The sequence below is a fragment of the Phalaenopsis equestris genome, unplaced genomic scaffold (assembly GCF_001263595.1).
Source record: "Phalaenopsis equestris unplaced genomic scaffold, ASM126359v1 Scaffold199359, whole genome shotgun sequence".
Taxonomy (NCBI): domain Eukaryota; kingdom Viridiplantae; phylum Streptophyta; class Magnoliopsida; order Asparagales; family Orchidaceae; genus Phalaenopsis; species Phalaenopsis equestris.
In genome coordinates, this window is record NW_018219238.1 from 73,043 (window position 1) to 100,597 (window position 27,555).

Consider the following 27,555-nt stretch of genomic DNA (forward strand, 5'->3'; position numbering starts at 1 on the left):
GCGCAATCGGGGCTGCCGACGGCGAGATCGACGATTATGTGACATACAATGGATAAGGCGCGATTTTGGAGGGGTGCGTAAGCAACTCTTGGGAAAACTCATCCACATCTTTAAAGAGAACATTTTGGTCGAAAATAGAGAGACTTTTGGAGTCCTGAAGGTTAGAAATGATCCATCAGTGCGTACAAAGCTTGCTAGAGCGTACAACTGTGAGGAATTCTTCAAGAAATTGTAAGAGTGGAGGGAAAGTGAGAGATTTCTTCCTCCTTACTACTTTGAAGAGGAATTCTGTGTTTTGTAAAGAAAGGAAGAGATTCAGAGGAACTTCGAGGAGTGTTCTTGGGGAGAAATTTAGAGATAAGTTATTTACTTGTTATAGTTTGTATGGCTTTGATTTTATATATGAATTCCAAGTTGTGTTATGCTTTCCCCATGAGTTCTGAGTAGTTTTCTCTGTCATTCTCCTTGACTCGACATTTGTGAAATAATGATTTAAATTGGTGAAGCCATGAAAATGTTTAAGAAATTGTGATTATCTTTTCACTTCGATCTTAATTTACTTTCAATCTGGTCAATTGATTTGTTAAAATATATTGAGTTTTACAACTAAAGTGAAGATTTTATCCAAAATTCAGGGAGGTCAAAACCCTTGAAAGTTGGGTGTAAATAAATAGCAAAATATTATTATCGGCCGTAGAATTAGAGATTTTACCTACTTACTCATTTCTAATCCCTAAATTTTGCTTTTTAGCTTTATAACCCTCAAAAATTTCATACACACCTAAATATCACAATTTTAACCTTTAAAAAGAAAAATAGACTCCACATGTAAACACTGAAGTTCACACATTAAGTATGTAAATACATAGGAATTGAGCTCCATTTATGTAAATCTTCCATTTGTTTATCAAGCAAAATTAAAAAAAAAAACTTGATTTTGTAAAGTAATTATTTTCTTTATTGTAATTTTTCACTAAACCAAATGGCCCAAAAAAGTGGAGCTATTAAAATATTACCCTTTACCCCCTCGTTCTACACGTGCGCTAAAAAAACAGAAAAAATCTCGCACGTTCGCAGTAGCTGCCGGACGTAGCGAACTGTCGAACCAACGATGGTCCGTAGTATTTTATTTCTCGCTGTGGGATCGATATCTAAGACTCTATTAGAGCCCTATATTACTTGAGCGATATGTATACTTGCGTTGACAAATTTGACTTTAACATTATTGAATATTTTATCTATACATCTTTATTAAATCAAACATATATATAAAGTCGCAGTCAAGTTTTTGGCATCGTTGCTGGAATTTAAATCTTCTAGTAGCGTCATCAAATTCTTGTAATTGTTGATTTACAAAAAAAAGCACACTAGGCAGACGACCTCGAAGTCCAATGGCTTGTTGTTTAATTCTAAGGAAAGATATGTTGTCGTAGATCCTCGTGTTATTGTACATCGTTGTTGTAGAAGGCTGCCCACAAAGCTAGCTCCATGCTCCTCGGCGAAGTAGCAGTCATAAAGTCTAAGATTTAAAGGTTTAAATGACAAGTTGAAGTTCAATCATTGGGGGAGGTTAAAGTTGATTAGAGCGACACGGGTTTGGATTACACGGTTTCCTCGTTCCGGTATCACTATTTTCTTTTAAATTTACTTAGCTTAAACGAGTTATGAAACTCATTTAAACCGGAGATATCTTATCTCGATAGCAACAATGGGTTACCTCCTCCGAGGAATTTCCCATAAATTCAAAATTACGTTTTAAGTCTAGTGACATTTCAAAGGATTTTGAGTTACCTTTGAAATAATTTGTTCTAGATTTTGAAAATGTTTTGAAAATTATTTTGATTTTTTTGCAAGTAAAGCGCACAACCAAGCAGTTAAGATATTTTGCAGCAAAAGTAAATTGCAGAAATTAAAATGACAGAAATTAAATAACACTGTAAAAACGTACATGTCATCTTCTCGGTTTCTCGGTATTCCCGCTGAAACGTTGAAACGTTAGCATTTGCAACATGTATGTAATTTTGTGAAACTTTAAATAAATTGCAATAGTAGATGAAGGTGTACCTAACAGATTTTGAACTATGACTTATTGAGTCCCGAAAGATCTTAGTGGATAATTTTAGAACAAATTTTAGAACAAAATATTTAGAACAAAATATAACAAGTTCAATTTATCCTTCAAAATATTCAAGAGATTCCAAAGTGTTTGTGGAATGACCCTGAACTGCTTTAAAGATCTTCTTGAAACATTTCGAGTTCATTTTGAACTTATCAAATCGCTCCATTAATTATCCAAGGACAAGTTAAAAAAGGGTTATCATGCTACTCGGTGAACTTTGACATTCTGATTATCCCAAGGACAGTGTACTCAATTAACCAATTAATATTTCATTTAAAAGTTATTGAGGTGAATGCCCCTAAGACAAGTTTAATTCATTAAAGATTTTGTGCCCACCATTAAGGTTGAGCTTGTAGTGTTTAGGGGTGTTTATCATCAATCATGTTATTCTAAATCCCATCAAACAAGTTTAAAGAGCAAGCCTAGATCACCACCAAGCTCTTAACAATCTCAAATGAGAAAATGTGCAGTTATTAAAAGTTTAATTTAGGTGGTATGTATCTCTATTGAAATATCATATGATCATCAACTGTGGGCTTAAAATAAGTGAATTGTCATCCTCCTGACCTAAACCCATCACTTCAAAATCATCTGATTTTTATTAACTTCCAAATCATGATAATTTAGAAAATTATAATTTTGTTCTTATTATGAAAAAGTGGCAAATTGGTTTCTATCTTTTAACCCATTGTGTCTCAATCATCCAAGAGAATTCATTAGGATCAATATTACCTATTTTTCCCCTAATCAATCCTAAATTTTAATTTAAGGCACCAAAGTCTAAAATGACCATTTTACCCTTGAGGCTCTCCACCTAATAATTCATTAAGCACAATTCAAATGACTTAAAAAATTTTAAAGTACCCTATCCATGGGGCAATTAAAACATCAGAGGAGAAAATATGATTTTGAAATTTTATTTAATTTAAATAATTATTTTAACCTAGAAAATAAGATTTTCAATATTAATTTATTTAATTAATCAAAGTAAAGTTTTTTTTTTTTTTTATGGGAAAAATATTAGAAGTTCTCTTAGGTCAGAGACCACTTAAGGCAAAATACCATGATTTTCTAAATTAAATTTTAATTTAATTTTATAATTATTTATTGATTTTTAGTGATTTAATTAAATGAAAAATATGTTTTAATCACAAAAATTATTTTTAACATTTTTATTAAACCTCCTTGAGTCCAGAGAACTCAAAGAAACAAATTTTATATATTTATGATTTTTAATTTATTTATTATAATTATTTTTTATGAAAAATAAGAAAAATACATTTTAGGCTTTTTAAAAATTCATTTTTAAATTAGTAAAATTGGGAAAAATATTTTAATGAGTTCCAAGTGATCAGGAAACCATTAGAAACATTTTAAAACACTTTTGTATTTTTAAAATTTTTAATTATTTTAAATTAAAATGTAGCTCAAAAATAAAATATTTTCTCAAAAACAATTTTAATTTTTCCTAAATGCTCCTGTTCACAAAAAACCAGAAAATCACTTTTCATAATTTTCCCAAGTGTATTTAATTTAATATAATTATTTTTGTACAAAAATACAATCTTCCTTATAAAATCAACTTTAGTGCTCAAACTTAATCAAATAAATTTCAAATTTTTACAGTGAGTCAACAAGACTTTTCTACACAATTTGGAAGGAATTGATTTCATTAATATTTAATTTAAATAAATTAATACAAGATATACACATTTAATTAACTATAGAAATATACAAAATTATTCAGACCATCATGATATTTTTTTAGGCTTCTGTGACCACAGGGAACCTACTAAAATTTGTCTCATAATTTTTGAAGTGATATTTTCATTTATATAATTAATTTAAGTCAAAATAGTCATCCAAGCTTGAAAATTAGGGGTAGAAGCACATGGATGCTCTCTGACCTTGGAAAAATTAGAGGACGTCCCTCCTGCCATGAGGACAGACCCTAAAAATTTCAATCATGATGAGCAATATTTGATCATAATGAATTAAAATACCATTGAGGCTATTAATTAATTAAAAATCAGAGTCAAAAAATATTTTTTATTTGTGGTCCACAATATTCTCCTTTATTCACTGAGCAAGAAGGTATTTTTATTTTATTTTTATGATTTTCTATGAAAAGTTATGAATTTTTGAAGTTCTGACATTTAATTTAATTCATACAAACCTATTTATCAACTTAAACCACGCGGCGCCACGCAATCATTGGCATCTCTGAAGCCTCCACGCGGCGTCTTCTGGTTCGACGCCGCCGTCTGAGTCAGCGCTGACTCGAACCGTTGTTCAAGCACCAAAAACTTGTTAGACACGATCTCGTCTGTCCGTCCGATATATGCGCAATCGGACGGCTCTCTGTCATCTTCCCCAATGGCCAGAGCCAGTGAACCGCATGACTTCTAGACCTAAGATCTCGCTCAATACTCAACCAAATCACATGAGGTTTGTTCCTACACATTATTCATCTACTCAAGATCTACTCAAGACAAACACATCCATATAGTTACAATGCTATGAAATCAAACTTCACTTCACATTTGGTGAAAATCTAGCTCAAGATTAGGGTTAATGGCTTATACCTTTGTCTGAGAGGAGAGGCATCAATCAGATGCTTGTAAAAGCTTCAGTGGAGTCCCACGAACCTCCTGGAAGTGTTGTTTTCCTCTGGTGTAAGCTCCAAGTACAAGTTCAATGAAATGGGGTGCGGCTTTGGTCTAAGAGTGGTTTAGAGAGCTTAACAGAGGGGGATTTTGATGGGGAACTTCCTCTCTTGCCTGAGGAAGCTTAAGAGCAGTTCAATTTGAAGATTGAAGGATTTTGGAGGATGGTCGAAATTTGTCCTGATTTTGAGCTCAAAAATTGAGCTCAGACAATGGGGGAAATGGCTGGAAGATGGTTGCGATGAACTTAGGAAGTCTTGGAGGAGCTCTGGGAACAATTTGACAGGGTTTCCCTAAAAAAATTGGTTAACTCTTTTTTGGGCCTTGGAGGAGGTGGCTTAAATAGAGAGGGAATGGGTGGAGCTCAGGGCTTCAATCCAAGTGCAATGTGGAGCTGAGTTGGAGGGCTGCAGAGTGCTAAAGGCCAATCTGGGTTGGACATCTTGGATGGGTGCAATTGGGTTCAAATTAAGGTATAGTGGCCCTCGGTTTTGGCTCCTCCGGCGACTATCGTGGCTGGCCAGGACAGGGGAGGTGCTCAGGTGGCTCAAGAACCTCAGGGGAATCTGTTAAAGCAATTAAGTTGGGATGGTGATGGGTTTTGACAAAGATCTCCTTGGCTTAAGCGTTTTAGGAAAGAAATCCATTAATTTAGGGGACCTTTGGTCCATGACTCACATAGGGTGGGCTAGATGGGTTTAGCTGGTCACTAGGGTCCAGTTGGAGGTTGTAGTGGTCTTAGGTTGACCACTTTGGCTGGGTTTGGTCACATTTGGGTCATGGGTCAATTTTGGGCTCAAGTTGGGCTAAGTTGGGTTAATCATGCCATTGGATTCAATTGATTGATCAAGATTGTGTATATGATTGTCACAAGGAGTTTAGAAAGGATTTGGAGTAATTTTGAATTGATTTGGAGGTTCAATTTGAAGGGATTTGGACATTTGATAAATTTTGGGTATGTTGGGTTAGACTTGGGTTTGAGTTGGGCTAAGTTGGGCTAAGGCCCAATTGATGGTTCAATGTGATGTGGATGATTATCATGAAGAATTTTGGGCATCAATTTGGTGGAAGTTTTGGGGTTGTGGGGTTCAATTTGGTTGAATTTGGGGATATGGCTAGTTTGGGGCAAAATTGAGGGTTTTGGTCTAAGTTGATTTTGAGTGAAATTGAGGTTTGACCAAGGTCAATTGAAGGTTCAATTTGATATGGGGAATTGTTTTAAAGAGTTTATTTTGAAAAATTGGGGCAATTGGATAGATTTGGGAGTTCAATTGAGTGAGATTTTGGTTTTTGGCTCAATATGGGGCTTTTTGATTTGGGTTGAAATTAGATTCAAATGTGGGTCAATTGGGCTTGGACTTGGTTTCAAACAAGCTTGGGCATGATAAATTTAAGTTTAGAATTGAAATTGGGGAAGATTGGGATCAAATTGGTGGACATTGGGGTGAATTGGGGGTAATTGGGCCTTTAAAAGAAATTTGGGGTTTTTGGTCAAAATATGTCAAATTGGTCAAATTATGCTCAATAGAGTGGTCAAAATTGATTGGGGACATTTGAAATGATTTTGAAAGTTTTGGGAAAATTTGGGTCACCAAGGGTATTTTGGTAATTTTGGCCAAATGAAAGGTATTTTGGTAATTTTAAAATTTTGGGGTGTTTTCGACAATTTGCGTGGTTTCAAAGAGTTTGAAATGATTTTTGAACAAAATTGGGTATTTTGGGTGATTTTGGGAATTTTGGAGTTTCAATGGTAGTTTGATAATTTGGATAGATTTTGGGACAAAAGACTAAGTTGGGCATTTTGGTAAAATTGGAGTGTCAATCACCCTAAATAAGCCATGGACCAATGGAAACCTCATTTGGGTCCTCTATGTACTAATCTTGGCAAAATGCTTGTCCTAGCTAAACCCTAGCCTAGGCTAAGGGGTCTAGGGGACCATCTACATGAGTCTCACAAAGGGTCAAAGGATCAAAGTTAAGTAGGTTTGGGCTTAAGGTAGTGAGTGGGAGTGTAGTGTGCAAGTGTGTGTGAGAGACCAACCAAGACCACACCACCACACCACCAGAGGGGAGGGTCAACCCTAAGGCCAAGCAATCCTATGGGGACTCCCCTTCCCCCATACCATATTGACCCTACCTACTAAGTGCTAGATGCTAAGACCAATATGTGGAAATTCAAGTTGAATAAAGAAGAGTTTAGAATTTCTAATGGTGATGATTCCTTTTCTAGTCCTATAGGAATAGTCAACGGAAAAATCTTATGGCTAGACCCTAAGCTACTAATGAGGAAAAACAAGAACTAGACCTCAACCAAAAGTGAGGTCAAGAGTATGTCATACATGTCATACTTCAACATGTAATTTTCACCTGATGAAAAATGACTAAAATAACTATATGATAAAAACAAGCTGTAAATCCTATCCAAACACTATGCATTGAGATGCAATTTTTATAGGCATTCTTAAAAATTATTTTTTCTTATCTCCATACCCCTTGTAATTATACCACCAGAGTAAATCAATTCAATGCCATCATGGTCATTCTCCGCTAAAAATTGGTGGATTCCTTTCTAAAATGCTCATGTGATAAAAAAAATAGCAAGTTATAGCTAATTACTTAAAAAAAATTTCAGAAATTGAACTTTATGATGTGGAGGCCAAAGAGACCATGCAGCCAAATCAAACAAATAGAACTATGGTCAAAATAACTCAGGACATTATATATTGTTGAGATAAATACCTTGAATTGATACTTTTTTATGTGAAATTTTTCATATGTAAAACCTGTGATAAGTTTTCATGTGTTCAGCTGATTCAGATTAACATTCCTGTGTAACAAAATAGAGTCTTGATCTAAACAACGAAAGATTGATTCACTATACACAATAAGCATCTTCCTGATGATTTCTTTCTATTTCACTCGAGAAATTAATGAACAAGAGACTTTATCACTTGATAATCCCAAGTGAATCATACTGAATTTTCAAATGTTCCTATACATCTTAGGAGCCTTGTACCCAAAGACGGCCCGTTGCTAAAGGCTGAAAAACATAAATCGGAACATTAACATGGTTTTGAACAGGTAAAAAGCAACCACAAATTGAAACAATTGAAGTTGTGAATGGCATAAATGCATGTGTTAACGAAACTAAATGGTAAGCTTACCTGGTCAAGTGGATTATCCACTAGAAGCTGCGCATAAACCTTTTCAGCATCAGGCCAAGCGCCCTTTGCTTCAAGAAGCATTCCTTTTAGTCTGCCTGAAAGCTCAAAGAGGAAAATTACCAAAAAAAAAAAAAAAGTTAACAATGAAACAAGCATATAAGAAGCAGGGAAATGCAGCACAAACCATATGAAAATAATGAATCAGTAAGATATCCTTGGAGAAACAATTATATTCACTGGTGTGGTGATTTTATCTAGAAGCTCAATTTCAAATCAAAGATGCAACACACACCAGGCATGAAAACTTGTTCTAAAGACACAGAAACAGCTAAAATATATCAATCAACCTTAACTTCAACCAGTAAATCATATCACTATTAAAAAGTTCTTCGAGATTTCACTAAGATAAAATCTGGGCCCACCATTTGATATTCCATTGACATGTCGAACCATCATTTCTTCTGTTATGATATACATCCGATTTCCTATGGCACCATATTTTAAAGCGTTTGAATTAATTCAATTACCACAGATATTTTTAGTTATTCCCTCTAAAAAATCAGCTTTGAATTCAAAAGAAGGCCAGGGAAATTCCTAAATAATATCTCTAGATCTGACTAGATTAGATAAATCCACCAACTTTAAATCCTATAAAAGGAGTATCAATGCAGTATTGAATGAAGGCTTAAATAGTGAACGGCAATGACAATCCTTGTATGCAGACAAAATCAAAATGACAGTGACAGATTTGCAAAGGCTATTGAAGACCCCTTTCAACCCAATAAGCTGTCCAACCATGAACATAAGGCAGCTCAATGTAAATGTAGTGTCACCAGCATGTCCAAGATGATGGCAAGGAGGTTTGGTTATTGAAAGACGATTGTCACAAGGGCTGTTCTAGAGGAGGCATACAAAGTATGCTTGACAAGGATGTTCACCGCTTAATAAGTTTTGAAGGCCAGCAAAAGGCTGGAGATGACGACAAATACAACTTCGTGATCTCAGTGTTGGAGACTTGCAACTGTAAATAAAAGGAACAACAAAGTACAAGGACTGAAAAGGTCTTCCTAAACACTTACAATGGCAACCAAAGACTTGGGACTTCTTATTAATGAAAAGAAAATACTTTATCTATTATTTTTAATAGGTTTCTTGGGTTTTTCCATGTTAGAAATAATATGAAAAGGAGGGGAGAGGGGGGAGGGGGATAGGGGGGTAGGGGGAGAAGGGCGCGAGGGAGGGAGAGGGAGAGGGAGAGAGAGAGAGAGAGAGGATCCAAGAAGGGGAAAAAATTCAATAGGTAAAATATTTGGGAACATATATTTGACAGCTTGTACAAAGTTTTGAATAGTAAATAATTCAAAAATTCAATAAGAGAAGCTACCTCATAGAAAAAAATATACTTGGTACACTCTCAATGAAGCACTCAATTGACACTTGAAGCCTTTAAAACTACTTGATTTATTCATTTTTTTTAATCATATTGATAGATAAGAAGATTGTTATATATGAAAATTAATGTCAAGGAACAGAAGATGATGTGATGACAGAAATAGTGATAGGCTAATAGCATAAACATTAAATTTAAAAGTTTGATAAAGTGGCCTTCAAATTTCAAATTAAATTATCTTTCTATTGGGTTGTTAGTTAACGTGTAACACTTATCTTTTAATAGCTGCCAAAAAGCAGAATACAATTTGTAGAATTCAGTATATTGACATCAATGAATTTAAGCATTCTTTAGCTGAAATTAATTATGCTTCCTACACTAACAGTGATCTGGGAATCCAATCATGAAAGTGATAGTTAACCGACTATCCATATCAAGAAAGAAAAATACTATAAGTATTCCTCACAATTTAGTGAAAATATGAAAGATATTGTATTTGTTGTTGTATTAATGGTCTATTTCTCCATAAAAATTGTTGTATTTGTTGTAGTATTAATGGTCTATTTCTCAATAAAAATTGTCGACCATAGTGATTTTAAGATCAATTTATTGAGACTGAAGATAACACCACCAAGTGCAACAATAACAAGCCTTTATCCCACTAAATGAGGTTGGCTACATGAATCTTTTTTCTCCATTGCATCCTATTAAGTGTCATATTTTCATTTAATTCTAATAAATTAAGATCCTTTTCTATACACTATGCCCAAACCTGGTCTACCTCGGTCTTTCTTTATATAAATCGAATCCAAAACATTTATTCTCCTAACCGGATCATTAGATGGTCGACGTTTAATGTGGCAAAACCATCTAAGATGACTCTCTCTAATTTTGTCCGGCACTAGAGCTACACCAATCCTATCACAGATATATTCATTCCGCATTTTGTCTCTATGTGTAAAGCCACTCATCCAACTAAGCATTCTCATCTCAGCAACACATAACTTAGTTTTATGCTTCTCTTTTAAAGGCCAACATTTTGCGCCATAGAGCATTGCAGGTCTCACCACTATCTTATAAAATTTTTCTTGCAATAACACCACCAAGTGCCCTAATGAAAAATAGGATTGTCCATTGGGCACCATAAAAGAGAGACCAAGGTTCCAGAAGCTACTATAATGTTGGAACAAATGATAAATTATAGTGGAATAAGGCTGGCCATGAGTTTTTGAACATAGGATAAATTATATCTAAAATCAATTCAGAAAAACTCCAGCAATTTTTGTTGAGTTAGATGTTATCAAGTTTATTCTTGTATAAAGTGGAGTTTATTTAGGATTAATAAAGCGCTTTTCCCTTAAAATATGATTAACTTCCCATAATAAAATCAGTAGAATTCTAAAATTTTTAGAAAGGAAAAAAATTCTTTTTGCTTTCTATTTTTCTCCAAAATCTTTCAGTCCATTTCGGCCCACAAAGAACTAGTCTTCGGAATTCAGGTGACTGTAGGAGAAGCGATAGCTTGAAATTCAGTCCTTGATATGCCATGAGCTGAAGATTCATGGTTGCCGCAGCTTACAATTCCATTGCTGCCACCTCTACAGCCCAAACAGCTGCTGTCCAGACCTGCTGCAGGACAGAAACAAGTTGCTATTTGCTGTCGACATAAGTAAATTCAGAGGCATTTTTACAGAAACAGGCTTGCTATTCTGTACCTGGACGCTCTTTCTGTATGAAGAGGACACAAAGTTGGATTTCAGTTTACAGCAATTAGAAGGCCTAGAAATAAGAGCTGATTGCTGTCCAAGGCAAGTTACACCCAAAGAACTGCCAGTGCAAGTTAAACCCAAAAAACCGCGACAAAAAACAATTGTAAACTCTATTTTTGGAGGACTTTATCCCTCGGATTCCTTCAAAACAAACTTCTTTATTCCTATCTGTTCTAGCTACATTATGAGCTTATACAATAATATGTTAATCCTTAAATATCCAAAAGAAAAATATATAATTTTCATTTATCTATGCAATTCATGCCAATCCCAACTAAAGAGTATTTTTCATCAGTCAATACAAATGAAATCGGAACATATGGAAGCTCAATTCTGCATAGATGCTAGCTCAAATAAATCTTATGTGACAAAATAATGTCTTTAAAAATAAATACAGTGCCAAATAAATAATTTTTCATCTTACTAGACTAAGTTAATTTTTCTTTTTACTAAAATAACATATTCTATGGTTTATTAAGCTTAGGAATTGATGGATAAAAAAAAACTAGAGAAAAAAGTGACATGCTTTCTTATAAAAAATATGATAATTATTTTATAGGCATAAAATACAAAAAAAATAAAATCTTTTATATTTTAAGATCTCGTACTTTTTGGGAGAGAAAAATTGTAGATTATTAAACCCCCATTTGAATATCTAACAAAAAAATTAATCTAAGATATAAGGACTACTTTTTTATATTCACCTTCAAGTAAAATTAGACCTAACTATGTGCATTTGGGGCAGGTTTTATTTCATTAATTTAACTAAGGGTTTATTTTTATGTAGATCAGGAAACATGTTTTAAGAAAATGATTAAATTTGCTCGATATCATTGTTTGGTTTATTGTAATTAGAAATCAAAATAGATTTCAAGATTCACAGATCCCACAAATTTAATGGTTTCCCACATGCAGCCGATGAATGAAATGTATTCATCAAATTATAAAACATATTTTCTATTTACAAATACCCATAAGAACCCAAGGATGAGGACTAATGCTATGCTACACAAGGAACGTTGTATTCATTTTCACTAAAAACTCGAACAGTCTTAAAGGAAGTTCAATATGCCAAAAGGGAAGCCAAAAAAAAAACACAGAACATGAACGATAAACAAAATAATTTAAGAACTTGAAGCAATTGTGTGCAATTCTCTCCTAAATGCATGGTCAAAAGAGAGTTTAATATATGTACTTTTACCCTCAAATTTTAAAATAAAAAATTTGGATTATAGTACCGAGCTAAGCTTAAAATGTTCCATCAACTATTTAAAAGTGATTAATTCAATCTCAAAGTCTTGCAATGCTCCAATTTAGTCTCCCGACTATTTAAAATTGATTCCTCGTGCATAAATCATGTCACGAAAATTGTCCTAATCTATTCAATTGTATATACAAATTCGATCTCATTTAGACATCAAGAGACCAAATAGGATTAACTTTCAATAGTCAGGGAACTAAACCGGAGTAATGCAGCACTATAGAACAAAACTATCCACATATGATTAGTCAAGTCCCCATTGAGCTATGTTCTTGATAGGGCAGCCTACCCAACATTGCAAATGTTTATTTTTTTATTTCAACCTACTGACTTTTTGAGTCATTATAGAGCAACATAACAATTGCTCATAATTGAGCTTGACTAAAGAAACATACATATACACACTTATCGCTCAGAAGTTTGTTGCAACTCTTAAACCTTTATCCGTGGATCCGTCATTTAATGATATTTTATTTTGTGATTCTAGAGGGAACAAAAGATGAAGAGTGCAGCAAAAGCTTGACTAATACTGCACCAGTTTTTTTCCCACAAGAGTGAGAATTAAATCAAAGGATTTATCTTACCAACTTCCCATCCCACAAAGCGCACTAAAAGAATACCACCATCAACCAAAACTCAGCCTGCTTTCATCTTTTATGTTTTTTTCAGCTCATGCGGAAGCTCAAAGGCTAGATTAGTAGAGATAATTTTAGCAACTATCATGCAAAGCTACTGATAAACAAAAAACCAAACATAACTGTTAAACATGACTCATTTACATAACTTGAAACTCAAAACTTGCCTGTGAGCTATCATTTTTGAAACACCGCATCAAGGAATCCACCATAACTACCAATGTTGGGAAAGTGAACAGAAGAATGCTCATTTAATCACAAGCAAACTCAGTGAGTATCAAACGTCAGTTGTAACCTTGCCAAAAAACATATGGCAAGGAGATGATGTTAAGTAACCTTTTGGTGAGATTTAGGGCTAGAATTTAGTTTATCTTTATTTTAATATATACAATGAATTATAGAGTTCTTGTTAGAATGATGAGGGCATAGTTGGGTATATTGATAGAAATGCTAAACTTAGTCCAAATTAAACTACTTCAGCAAATTTGAAAGATCACATTAGAAAATAAGATTTAGGGTAGAAGCCTATGGAAGCTTAACTTGGGATGTGTACTTGTGATCTAAAGTAATGGTTAAATTTCGTGGGATTTAAGTGGATGTTGATTTGGGGACAAAACTACGTTCAAGTCATGATGCCTACTTTTGCCAAGAGTTATATGTGCAGTTTTGGAGTGGCTGTGGGCTTGGGTTGGGTGGTTGTGAGGCTTGGAGAGAGCTTAAGATGTATAAAAAGTAAATAAAAAATGAACGAAGATAACTACCTTAACACAAAAAAGAAATGAAATATGAGCCACCAAACACTAAGCCAAAGAGAAGAGCAATTCTTAACTCAATTTTTTTTATAGAGTGCTGAAATTAAAAAGCATTCTAACCATATTAATAGGCCTTACATAACACTTGTCCTAAAACTTTTTAATGAAAAAATAGAAGAAAAAATAAAGCGAAAATAAATTTGGTGGATATTTATGGAGGACAAATCACTCATTTATACTACTTCTATAGAAAAATTATAAGGAAACAAAATGTAAATTTCATTTTACAGCTCCTAATTGAGCATGCTCTTTGATCCATTCCATAAGTCTCAGCCTTCTTATAGTTGGATTTTTAATTTGAATTTTTTGATCCATGTGAAGTAATACATCAACTATCTCGGGCTCAATTGAACTCTGATCTAAAGAGTAGAAAATCTTTAAAATTTTCACCAATTATAAAATCAAAATCTCCATATTGGTGTGCCAGCAGCGATTCTTTAACAAGTGATTTATTCTTCTAACTAATTAGAAAATAATGCTTACTACCAAAGTAAGTGAGTGCTTCCTCAGAGATATAGTCAACTTTTAGAAATATAGGATTCTGCAAGTAAGAAATAATGTTTCCTACCAAAAAGTCAAATATTACAAATAGAAGTTTTCTAACTGCATCATATGATAGAATATAGTCAATATTCAATAACAATATGATTTAGTATATCTACAAACAAATCAATCTAATGGGTATTAATTTTAATTTTTTTAAGAATTTTGAATGGACCACAAGCCCTTGCAGAAAATTACTTAAACTTAGTGGTATTACATTGCTCAACATAGTTACTTTAAAATCCTTTATCGACCTACTATAATTTGCACTAGAAACATATTTATAATTATTTCATATAATTTATTTTCTAGTGGTGGCGTGATAGATTTCATAATATTTTACAAATGGCAATATAGATTTAGAGAATGCTTGAGAATTGAAGTTGGCAACATTAATAGGTCACCTAGCTTCATGCCCATATATTATTTCAAAAAACAGGGTTTTAGTTTTTCTAAATATAGCACTCATAAATTCAAATTTATGAGTAACAAATGCAAGTCTCAATTTCCTAAACATTTCTTACAACACACCTCAGAATGTTTCCTAAGATCCAATTAACTTTCCAATATGATCATCAGTTTAAGGATGAAAGACAGATAAAATTTCAATTTAGTACATAATAATTTTAACAAGGACTTTTAAAAATATCAAACAAATCGAACATCAAAATCATACACAATGGTCAAAAATAGGTCGTCAAGTATAAGCCTAAAATATTGTGATTTTCAACAATACAAAAAATGGTTATCTTAGAGAATATATCACCTATCACAAAAATATTATCATGTTTTCAACTTTTTTGGGGCAATCCTAGCACAGTTCATCCAGGAATATTCTTGAGGCTTATAAGAAACAAGTAAAGCAACATATTGATCATATTTATGTTTGATGGCCTTAAGCTTGTTTATGGGTTAGATATTGGACAACTAAATTTTAAATGTATCTCTTAAAGAAGGTCCAAAAAATCAACATCATGCTTAACAAACAACTTCATTCTTTTCCAAAATATCTAGCTATCTCTTCAAAATGTAATCCGAGTATGAAATCTCTAAGTGATGTTCCAGAATTACAAATTATCCAACTATCTAAGGCCTTCATGAATTGCAAGGGTCCCAAAAAAAAATCTCTTAGTTTCGGAAGTTCAGTAATTGGGGCATTTGTTGTACTTAAATCCTTGACATATCTCGCATAAAAAGCATCTACATCATGAATATACTTTAATGAAACTCTTTGATGAGTTCACTTTGGATTGCTTGAACTTTGGAAATGTCAAATTTGATTCAAAAAGTAAAAATACTAAATCCTAAAAAATTATCTTTTAGTCAATAAAAAAAAATTGTTTTCTCGAGATGATGCACAGTTGTTCCTTCCTAAGGGTGGTTTTAATGACTCGGCTAAAGTGTTACATATTATCCATCTCATTTAGGCTAAGGATCAAGATAAAACTTTACATGAAGAATTTAAGCAGTGTCCACTAACCTCATAAATGTGCTAGGGGCATTTGAATGTCTATGTGGCATCACAAATTACTTGATGATTTCATTAGGGGTTTCTAAATAATTTTTCATCATTTCTCTATCAACTCTTAATACATGGTAACAACTAATTTTTAAATCAATTTAAAAAAAAAAATTAAAATCAAACCTAACATGTTCTCCAAGATAATGACCAGAATATCAATATATAATCTCTCTGTGTCATCTTTCTGATAAGAAAAAAGTCTGCAACAATATAGAAACTATGACTTTCCTCAATAAAGCCTTCCATAATTTATCAACTTGTCGACAAAATTTTAAAAGACATCAACCACAATAATTTTTCTAATCAAAAGGAATTTTTATAAAATAAATTGAGAAAATTGACCAAATCTGGAGAATGACTAGAGACGATGCAATGTTGTCGCTCGTTATTCTACCGAAAAACCATAAATTAATGTTTTTTATGGTTCCAGTTTGGGGCATTCACACACATACCACATAATTCCTATAAATTTACATATTTAACCCCTAAACTTTACTTTTACATTTATATCAACCACATCTTTCATATTACATAAAAGATACCACTTTTTATTTCAAAAAAAAAAAAAAATGAAATACATCTTTCTATGCATAGGTAAGAGGGCATATATCTAATAGTTAAAGTTTGCGTGTAAGGTATGTAAATAAAAATATATTAAATATATAACTAACCAACTATATATATGGCATATAGAAAGTTATTAAATTTATTCTTAATCGATCAATTTTCGCTCCAAATTCTATGTGAGGGATATCTGATTGAATTAGCATCTGGCAAAAATAATTTTTATTTCTTCACTCTTTACAAATAATATCACTTCAGATAAAATTATTTAAATGAATAATTTACTCGTCACAGGATAAAATCAAATATTTTGAAATTAACTTTTAATCAGTAATCCTCAATTTATTCTGATTTCTAGGATGGTGTTATCCAAAATATTTATATATTAAACAAATGGAAGACTTACATACATACCAATTAATTCCTATAAATTTGAGTATATAGCACACATAAATTTTAATTTTTACAGATATGCCGCCATATCTATGAATGAAAATGTGTATTTCACATTTTAGAAATTAAAGTAGTAGTAATTTTGATACAATATGAGAGATTTGTGTGACATAAATATAAAAATCAAAGTTTAGGATAGATATGCAAATACATAAGAATTGGGTGATATGCATTGAAAAGTTATAAACATAAGGGTGAACTAATGGTATGTTCCAGGAGGGGGTAAATTTTAAGAAGTTCATCAAGTGATCACCAAAATTAAAAAAAGGAGAGAGAGAGAGAGGGAAAAGGCCACATTTATGAATCCCATCAAAATAAGGTTACTTCTTTTCTATACAACATGTCACATGTGTAGATAGGGCAAATAAGAAAATATTCTTCATCATGATTTCAAATTCGATAGTTCATATTATTGAAATTAAAAAGGCTGACAGAACAGATGCGCTGAAATTATGATAAGAAAATTACAAAATTGTCCATAGCAATAGGATTTTCTATGACAATCAGTTGAAATTTAGCAAATTCCTTTGGAGTGGGTTTGTGTTGCGAATTAGAGCTTATTTCATGGAGTGTTATGGTGGATGTCTTCTCTATAAGTTTGGATGATAAGATTTTAATAATCAGGTTATTATATTTGAAAACATAAATATTTTTTTAGAAGATTTACATAAATATCACAAAAAACTTATGAATTAACATACCTCACAATTAAACTTTATTTTTTTATATTCATAGCACTTTTAACTATGCATGCAAAGGTGTGTTTTGCTTTCATATTAATAGTAGCATTTTGATGTGATATGAAAGATTTGGGTTAGAAATCTAAAATCAAAATTTGAGTGCTAGCTATGTAAATATATAGGAATTCAGTTGTATGTATGCAAATACCCCTATTTTTTACATCAATGGATCACATTTAAATCTAGCACAGGAGTGTTGAGCAAAAAAGATCAAAACTTCCAAGTGGCTCATGGCGCCTCAAATGTAGCCATAGGAGTGTAGAGCAAAAAAGATCATCTAATAACTTACCAGTGAGAAACAATTTGATGCCAATATATGTCACCTATGAGAAAAAAAAGTATTACGCCAAAGTGTATACTTCAAACTACGGGTCCGTTGACGACAACAACTTCTTATAAAGGTAAATGTAAGGCTGTGGTAGGTAAAGAAACTTACAAAAGTATGATGAAAATTACAAATATTTTTTTTTTCTTCAAAAATTCAAACAACAATTTTCTTACGGCCACTACACTTTAATAGCCCTAATTGCAAAAAATAGTTGCCATCATAAAAATTCTAAAAAACAGCAAGAAAACAATGCCCCAAACAGAACTGCGGTGGAGGTTTGAAACGCAACACAAGCAGAAAGTTGTCCCAAACAGACCCTATATCTGGCATTAACTATTATTTGATATTTTATTGCTTATTTTCATCAACAAGAGTTATGATATTTGAATTTTAAAATTTGTTAAGTCCCCAAGTCTTCGCAAGTATTTACATCATGTTACACATAATTTGGTGAGATTTAAAAGGGTATTCAGATCTTTCTTACCTATAACTTTCAAATTAATTATCTTCCTACTCCAAGTGGTGATTTCTAATTTGTGAAAGTTTTTCTTTTGAAGAGAGCTTTTATGAGTTACATGTGATCACTTCAGAAGAAGAAAACCATTATGAAGGTTGAGGATTGCTTCGATTGGTTAAATCTCAAGCATAACGTAACACATTTTGTGGCATATGGTCATATGTGTTGGTTAAAATAGAAGGAGCACCTTAGTCTACAATTACTGGCAACGTGATTGTATTATTCCCAATCAAACAGATCTGCTACCTTCTCTCCATTTTTTATTTCAAGATGTAACATTTTCAGCCAAAAAAGGCATGACATATTTCATAATGTAAAGCCTTTTTTAAGGTTTTAAGACTCCATGATCTTTATAAGACTATTTTATCTCATAGCGATGCTAGCTTATGAGTTCTCAAAATCTCCTTGGACAATAATGGGTAACAAACTTCAATTTTCACAACTCAACATTCTCAAACTAATGAAAGTTAACATGTTATAGCATAAGTTGGTAAAAAAATTAGGAGATTTCCTATGATTTTTGCATTGTGATGTTTTGTAGAAGAACATGAGCTAATCAAGGAGTCAGTGCTACTTTTACTTTTGAATGCAAATGTCCAACTTGACCTCAATGTTTTAAAACACGGGCGCTGGGCGGGACATTTTAGTTGCAATGGGGCAAGTTGTAAGCCACAAAGTATGGAGTGTAAACCCCCATAGAATAAAAAAAAATTATAAGGCATATAATTATTAAGAGATAAAAATAAGAACTACTCATTTAATTTCAGAACAAGTCCTCCAAGACTAAAATCTTCAAGATATTGGCATAAATCTACTACAAAAAATACAAACAAATAAAAATAAATAAACATGTTTGAGCTAAAAAATGAATTAGTTGTGATCAATTGATCTCAATCTTGAATATTACTCATTCTTCAAGTTCATCCTCAAAATCTTCTTCAATAATAGTTATGTCCAAATCATAACTAGATCCTTCATGTGATCTACATTTATTATCCACTTCATTAAAGTCATTGTCATACTTGGTCTCAAATGCATTCACAATTTGTTTCCCCTCATCGTTGTTGTCAATATTATAAAAAAAATAACATTTCGTAAATATTTAAGATCTTTTTTCTATAAAAAATACTTAATTATATAAATGACAATAAAAAGAAAATATGAAACTTGTTTTTCATTTAGTTTCCTTTTTTATGAGAATATGCTATAAAAATATAACTTCTTCCTAGCATCAGTTCTTATGATTCTTCATTTATATTAGTTTTGGGCACATTTCTAATTAAATTAACATCAAATACATATTCTTTTTCAACACCCAAGAAAGTTCCTATGGAAGCACAAGATCTTCTTTCTCAAAAATCCACTCATCATCAGAGGCTGTCATTCACTAATATTGAATCGAAGTCTTATTTTCTTCTTATGCTTTTCTCCCTCAATCTAAAGTTATATCTTACATAAGCCAGAGCGTTCAACATCTTGTGCTCCAACTTGTTCCACTTCTTAGTATGAATCTAAGATTTAAAAAAATATCATTTTTAAGAAGTGATAAATAAAAATAAATAATAGGAATATAAAAAAGTAAAAAATCACTATTGATTCAAAAATGTTCTGATATCTTTCACAATCTGGTGAACTGCATGTGAGACTAAGAGCTCAAATTGCAAAATTCATTAACTCAGGAGTTTTCCCACCAAATCTCATCCATCAATCACCACGTGGTCATAATTTTCTTGAGTAGTCCAGTATTGATAAATTAGTGACCTTTTTTACCTTCACAAACACATTCACAAATACTTGTTGGACTACTTATAATGCTACTTAATACACCATTACATTATGTTTTGACTTTTGCATCATCTATTAAAGTTTTCTTACATTTCTCATGAGCTTTACTGGGGGTTTTAGCGCATAGTTTAATGCCCTTATACGTGTTGGCAAGAAGTCGTTTCATCCTGCTTATTGTTTCACTATATGCTTGATGTGTTGGCAAGATGTTGCTTCATCCGCTTATTGTTTCACTATACATTTGATTGCAAAAAATTAAATCTTAAATTTTTTTCATTGGGTGTGCTTATTATATATTATCATGTAAAATGCTTCTTACTAGTGTGGCGACTACCAGTCACACAATCCAACCCTTCAATTACAAATTAATTACCAACACTGCACAACAAAATTAAAGAAAATGTATGGTGAAAATTAATGCCAACATATATAGACAAAATAATCCTAGGGGGTATTTGGTAGCAGCTTTGAAAAGGATTTAGCATCGAATTTAAGATATAAAGCGAAACACAAAAACTAGAGTTCTGCGGATTTATTAATTTTCATATTTAAAGTTCGAAATTTTGTCTTTGATTCAGCTTAAATCCGAATTTACTAGATCCACAAGAAGGGAGGATTTAACAGATTTACGGATTTACTAAATCCCACGAACACAAATCTTACTCACAACCAAACATCCCCTAGATGTCAATTTCACTATACCCACAGTGAAATCACTGTAGCTATAGTGAAATCACTGTAGCTACAGTGAAATACGCACATTAATTCATACTTCCATATCTATTTTTGTGAACCTACAGACCACGTGGGAGATAGGTCTGGATCGTGCGACGAAGTGCGTGGAACTGCAATCTGATTGCGGGAGAGACATGTGGAATTCAATCGTGAGATTGTCACTGGACGATTGGTCTCGAAACTGCAGGTTCAATGTGAGTCTCTGAATGCAACTGGGAAGACAAACGGAAGAGAATGGAGGAGGTTGTTAAATTGCGCATCACCTTTTGCGCTTTATGTGTCTATGGAAGGGAGTCGGAAGAGATGAAAACGTGATGACTCTGATAGGTCAGCGAAACAACATGATTGAGTATTTATTTTCTCTATAAGTAACCGTAAGTGAGACATATGGCACCCTATGCTGCGCATAATACGTTTTAGAGCGTAAGAGACGTGTGGGGGTGTACATCTCAGCAGGATTATTACGCCCAAGACAGCGTCGAGTGCACCACAATAACACCCTTTAAAACAAATCTTGACCTTAATATGCATGACCTTATTTTAGATTTAGTTGCATTACCACTTGCATCAAGTTCCAACTAGTTTGTTTGATCATTTGCTCAACATATTATTGAGCTACATGCTCAGATTATAACAAACTTGTTTGTAATAATGATAACTATAAAAATATAAGTAATTAACATCTAAGGTAGCAAAATTTTATAGAGAAGCAACGATTATTCTTGCACAATGAGTTTTCCTTAATAAATTTGGCAAATTAGTCAGAGCAAAATTAAGAGGTCACACAATCTCTTAGAAGGAAAATGTGCATAAATTAAACCACCTAAAATAAACTAGCAATAAAATCTATACAAAAAGAGAAAAATTCTCTCCGCCCAAAATGGAAAGAGGTTTCCTGTCAAGTGGATATAACAAGCATTACCTTAAAAGCTTGTGCAACTCAACAGAAATTTAAATAACTAAGGGTCTGTTAGGGTCAGCTGTAGCTGTTTGAAGAAACTGTTTTTCAGAAAATTTATGATGGCTATTACAATAAAAAATTTTACAAAAAGTTAGTTCGCAGTTCTCTAGTAGCAACCGCACTTAGCAAAGTCTGGTTGAGTTCGCAGCTCTCTAGTAGCAACCGCACTTAGCAAAGTCTGGTTGTAAAACGCAAATTTCAGCTGCAGTATTTTTGAAAAAAGTAGTCAAAATGCAGTTTTACGAAAAAGAAAAAGCGTGATGCGGCAACACAGCACCACCGCACCGATGTTCAAACGCACCACAAGTCCAAAGAAGCCAGAAGAGTACTAGAGACCATATTATCAAAGTGAGTTATTCCAAGTCAATGAAAATTGAGGATGAGCTCCAAGTATCACCAAAGGTATTATTAGCTAACTTGCAAGGTTATTCTTCTGTTTCAAGGTTAACTCAAATTGAAAAATCTATGTAATAGATTTTGAACCTTTATTATAGAGTGAGAATATAGCATGGATACTTTTATCAAATGCAATTGCTCAAATGGACCCTAAAGACAACATAGTCACCTTATAATAGACAAATGGGATTGTATGCACTTGCATTCTTGACGCATAAACTCAATATTAATGTTTAAAATTGTGCAATTGAGTATTGAAGTGTTTTTTACTGGAGTGTGAGCCTTGAAAAGTTTTGAGGCGTAAGCCTCACAATAAAAAATTTTTAAGAATCAAAATATAAGAAAAAAATATATAATAGCATCCCGACCAATAAATATTTTTTTAAAAAGATATATTAACATCCTAATGCATTAAGAAGTGATAAATTGCCTATATATTAGGTAACAAATAATGCAAGCTGCAAAGTAAACAAATTATGCAAAATGGAAATGCAACAAAATACCAAATTATCAAAATAACATAAGACATCAAACGAAAGTAACAAAATATATTAAAGTAATACATCAAATAATTTTTGCATAATAAAATTTTCTTTCGCTCCTATTGTCTAAAAATAGAAATATTCATAGAACGAAATAAAAATATAAGTAAAAAAAAAACCTCAACACTCAAATCAACAATGAATAACATTCTCTCTATCTCATCTTCAGTTGGCTACAAATTCTCCCATTAATTTTACTTATCTTCAATTTCAACCATATTTCCCTTTCCTAATCAGTAATAAACAATTAGAGATTAAAAAATTAATTAAAGCTTAGAGACAACTTCAAATATTTAAAATTCTATGGACACCATTTCTTCTCTTTTATTGGCTTGTGTTAGATATATTAGTTATGTTCTTATTCCAACGAAAAAATCAACATTCAAGTCTTTTTGTTGTAACTCAAAGAATGTAACCTTATTGTAGTCATCCACAAAATCTTCACATAGGGAGGAGCATTCATCCTCTTTCAAACATTTGGTCTTCATATTTTATTCAGTCAAATATTGTACATGATGCACATCAAAAAATTCATCCATAAGATCATCAACTGGTTCCTCTGTTTTATTTGAAATTGCTCATATGTGCTCCAATTACACTCACATCCAAATGATGAGCATGTAAATTTCAATTCCTTAACGACAAAATATTATAGCTCTTGTGTGTCAGGACTAATTGGATCTAACATTCAACCAAATTTCAACGGAAATAGCATATTAGATCTAAGAAACTTCAAATTTAGAGAGTCATTCTCCATTCAATGAAGATATAAAATATTAAAAATTACCTAAAAGTTTTACAATTATTTTAACTTATTGTAGCCCAAAGAACCTTCCTTATCATTGCATGGATTAAGTAGTATATCAACAATAGCCCTCTCAATTGAGTTAGCAATCAACCTATCCATACAATGGTATAGCCCCAACTTGATCTCAAGATTGATTGACCTATAGTTAGCATATTAGAATTGAGATTAAGAATATACCTAATAGCATGCAAATAACGTTCAAGCTCAAACTCCTAGATCTCATCAATGATATCCTAAACTTCCCTATAGTAAGCTTCACTTTCTCCTAAATCATAGGTTATTAACTAATTGGCCTTGTTCATTACATTGCAAATAAAGCCTATAACTAGTTTTTCTCTACATCCAACATTCTCAAAACTTGAACCAATAGCCTTATATTTGTTATTGCAAATGCATCACTTAACCAAACCTTTTATTTAAAATAATTTTCTTTCATATCAGCTTTCCTTATTCACGCACTTCTAAATCATTGAAAGAAAGTGAATATCGCCTCCAATGATAATCTAACTTCCAACATACTATGTAATGTCAAATAGGTTATAGCAAACCTTATTATTGTAAGGTGCAGGTATTTTTCCTTAAAAAAATTTCTCATCAAAAACAATACCTAAGAATGATTGTAGATGAATCTACTAAAATTCTTTGTTTTTATTAGGGCATTTTCACGTGTTTTTAAGTCATTAAGATTTTCTAAAATCACAGCATAAGGTGTCCACTGTAGATAATTTCTCTTCTCCATCAACATATTCCTAGTTATTCTATAAACACTAATATTATCTATCACAACCTAGACCACCAAAGACTCTCCAATCACCTTTATCACTCCATCAAACAATATACTCTAATACTTTAATTGATCGAATACCTTATTTTTAGAAAATAATGTCAAATGGATCATTTATCAAATTGTTGATTAAAATTTGATACTTTATATCAAACATTAGACATAACTATCACTCTTATTTAACTCCATATCCTTTCAATCTCCTTTATACCTTTCTCTGTATTTCTCAACTCCTTTAGCACCTTTTTCCACAAATCATACATAGATGAGGTTTTCAAGCCTCACCATAAGCACATATGGAATGAATCATATTAAATTAGGAAAGTGAAATTATCATATTGAACGGAATAGCATTCTCAGTAAAAAAATCTCCCAATATCCACGCAAACATGCCCACATTCCTCTCTAGCATGTTTTGAAAACCTCTTTTAAGATAGTTGCCCCCTCTCCATGATCCAAAATTTACCATGTCGTGATCAATGGGACCACTTGCACCTCTACTATACATAGCTAATGAAAATTATGAGACCCTTACACTATGCCCACTCCCATAATAAGACTTGACATCATATATATTATCAAATTATCATCAAGCAAGATGTTATGATATTGTCAACTTGTTTCTATACAATCGGATCATCTTTCACTACTTCTAACACTTTGGCATAGGGTACAACATTCTTATTCAAGACATAAGTATTTATTTATCCATGTAAAACACTTTCTAGTAATTACTCCTTCAAATAAATGTCTTCCTCCAACATCAACTTGCAGATTGTCTCCACAAAGGATCCTATTTATGATATATTGTGCATTTATTCTTATCTCTAACCATCTCTGACAAAACCTTAGGGGTATTTGGCAGCCCCCTATTAACAGGATTTATCATTGGATTTGCTAAATTCATTCAAACATAAAAAAGCGCAAGTTTCATGGATTTATAAAATTTCAAATATGAGGACCAAATTTTGCCTTTAATTCACATTAAATCCAGATTTAATAAATCCAACAAGAGGGTGAATTTAATAGATCTGGATTTTCTAAATCCTACTAACTCCAAATCCTTCTGCAGCCAAACACCCCCTTAGATTGAAATTTCATTCAAACTAGAAAACATGCAAATATTCACAAAACCCCTAACTAAATTATACAAAAAGATTATGTTCACATAAGAAAAACAATTAAAGTTTAGAGATTGCCTCCATAAAGACAAAATTTAGTGGAAAAAATGGAGATCCTCATTGAAGAAGAAAACTTGGTTAGGAGGGGAGAAGTGGCAGTAGTAATGACACCAAGAATAATAGGGGGTAGCAGCGGAAACAACACAAAGCAACGACGACAGCGATAGTTCTAGGGATGGTAGGTGACGACTGTACCTAAGAAAAAGTTGACAAATGCATGTGGGAAGATAGCATGAAATTGGAGTTTGTGGGTGAGTTGGTAGGTCCAACTAGTTGGTAGAGAAAGCTTTAAGTCATAACATTAACATTAATTAATGTTTAAACAAAAACTAAAATTGATGGGCTCGTGCCTCAATAAAATCACCACAAGGCATTTAAGGCATAAGCAAAACTTGAATCACACAAGGCGTGCACTTGAAAGCAATTTGGGCTCGAATTGTGCCAAGGCACACTACAAATTGCACAGTTTTAAAAAACACTCCATAATTCCATCTTTTTAGCCAATTCAATCTCTTATACTTTATTTTTATAAGTTGGCCTCAAACTATTGCCTTCTATCCTTCAATGATAAAGAATCTCAATTATTTGACTATATAATATCCCACATGCATGAATGTGAAGTCTTCTATCTCCATAAGTGTGAAGCTCAAGAAACCAATGGAAACATCCTAGCCTGCGGAAACCAGAGAAGTTTCAAGTGATTTTCCTAGTATGGACCAGACAACTATCCAAGATCTTATGAGAGATTTGATTGAAAGACCAATTTGGAAACCTTTTGATTTGTGTTTATTTCTTTTTTATTTTCTTTATTTTTAATTTCTGAATTATTTCATTTCCAAAGTTATGTTAGATATAGTTGGTAAGTCTGTAAATTGGAAGGGATGGGATTCCCTATATGTACTCTACATATGGATAAAGAAATTAAAAAAAAAATTTCTACATGGTATCAGAGCAATAGCATCTTACCCTAGCCAGAGGTCCAGGATCGGGCCTCCATCCCGTTAGGCCGAAACTCCTTCCTACCAAAATTGGATCTCTTTCTAGAAACCAAGAAACTCCTCTGCCAGAGCCAGTTTTCTCCCTGCAGACTGCTTAGGCCAGCAACTTCCCTCCCAGGCCGCTACCAGGTAACTCGTCCTTAGTAGGCTGTAAACGAGTCAAGTTGAGCTCGAGCCACCCTCGGCTTGAGCTTGAGCTTGATCAATTTTATTGAGTTCAAGCTCGAGCTCGAGCTTAATTCTACGAGTTTGAGTTGACTCACGAGTTGGCTTGTTTAATATAAAGGCGAAAAAATAATATTAATTTAAGATTGTGATATAATAAAATGACAAATAAAATGAGCAATTGGAATAATTATTAAGAAATTACTTAAATATAAAATACAAAACATTACTTATTTTAATATTTTTAATGCCGTAAAAATAAAATCTTCAAACTTAATATAGTTTTAGCATATCTTATATTAATAATTTTTTAAACGAGCCGGCTCATAAGCTAACGAGTCGAACTGGGGCTAGCTTGAGTTTGGCTTGTTAGCTCATCGAGCTAAGTTCATGAGCACTTATCGAGTCGAGCTCGAGCCGGCTCACGAGTCGGCTTGACTCAGTTACACCACTAGTCCCTAGCACTGCTGGCCACTCTTTGCAACAAGCTTTCCTTTCTAGATTTTCTCCCAGCCTGAATATCCTTGCTAGGCCATCCTGCTAAATGTCGGGGCTCCTTGTAGCAGCCTTCTCTTGTTGTCCCTGTGGTAGCTTTCGTCCACCAACTTTTTGTTATCCCTACAGGTGTCTTCTTTTGTTGTCCTTACAACAGCTCTCAACTGTCAGCACTTCTCTTGTTGTCCCCACAACACTAATTCTTCTGTAGATGGAGACCAC

The 27,555-nt window shown here is 32.8% G+C and overlaps 1 protein-coding gene across 1 annotated transcript in view; it reads right to left on the minus strand.

The window, feature by feature from the left end:
• Positions 1 to 27,555, minus strand: part of LOC110035720 (ER membrane protein complex subunit 2-A-like) — a 67,102-nt gene that overhangs the window by 30,815 nt on the left and 8,732 nt on the right. Inside the window, exon 4 of the mRNA XM_020739999.1 lies at positions 7,950 to 8,044. Within this exon, the coding sequence (XP_020595658.1) occupies positions 7,950 to 8,044 (95 nt within the window). The remainder of the gene's footprint in view (positions 1 to 7,949; positions 8,045 to 27,555) is intronic.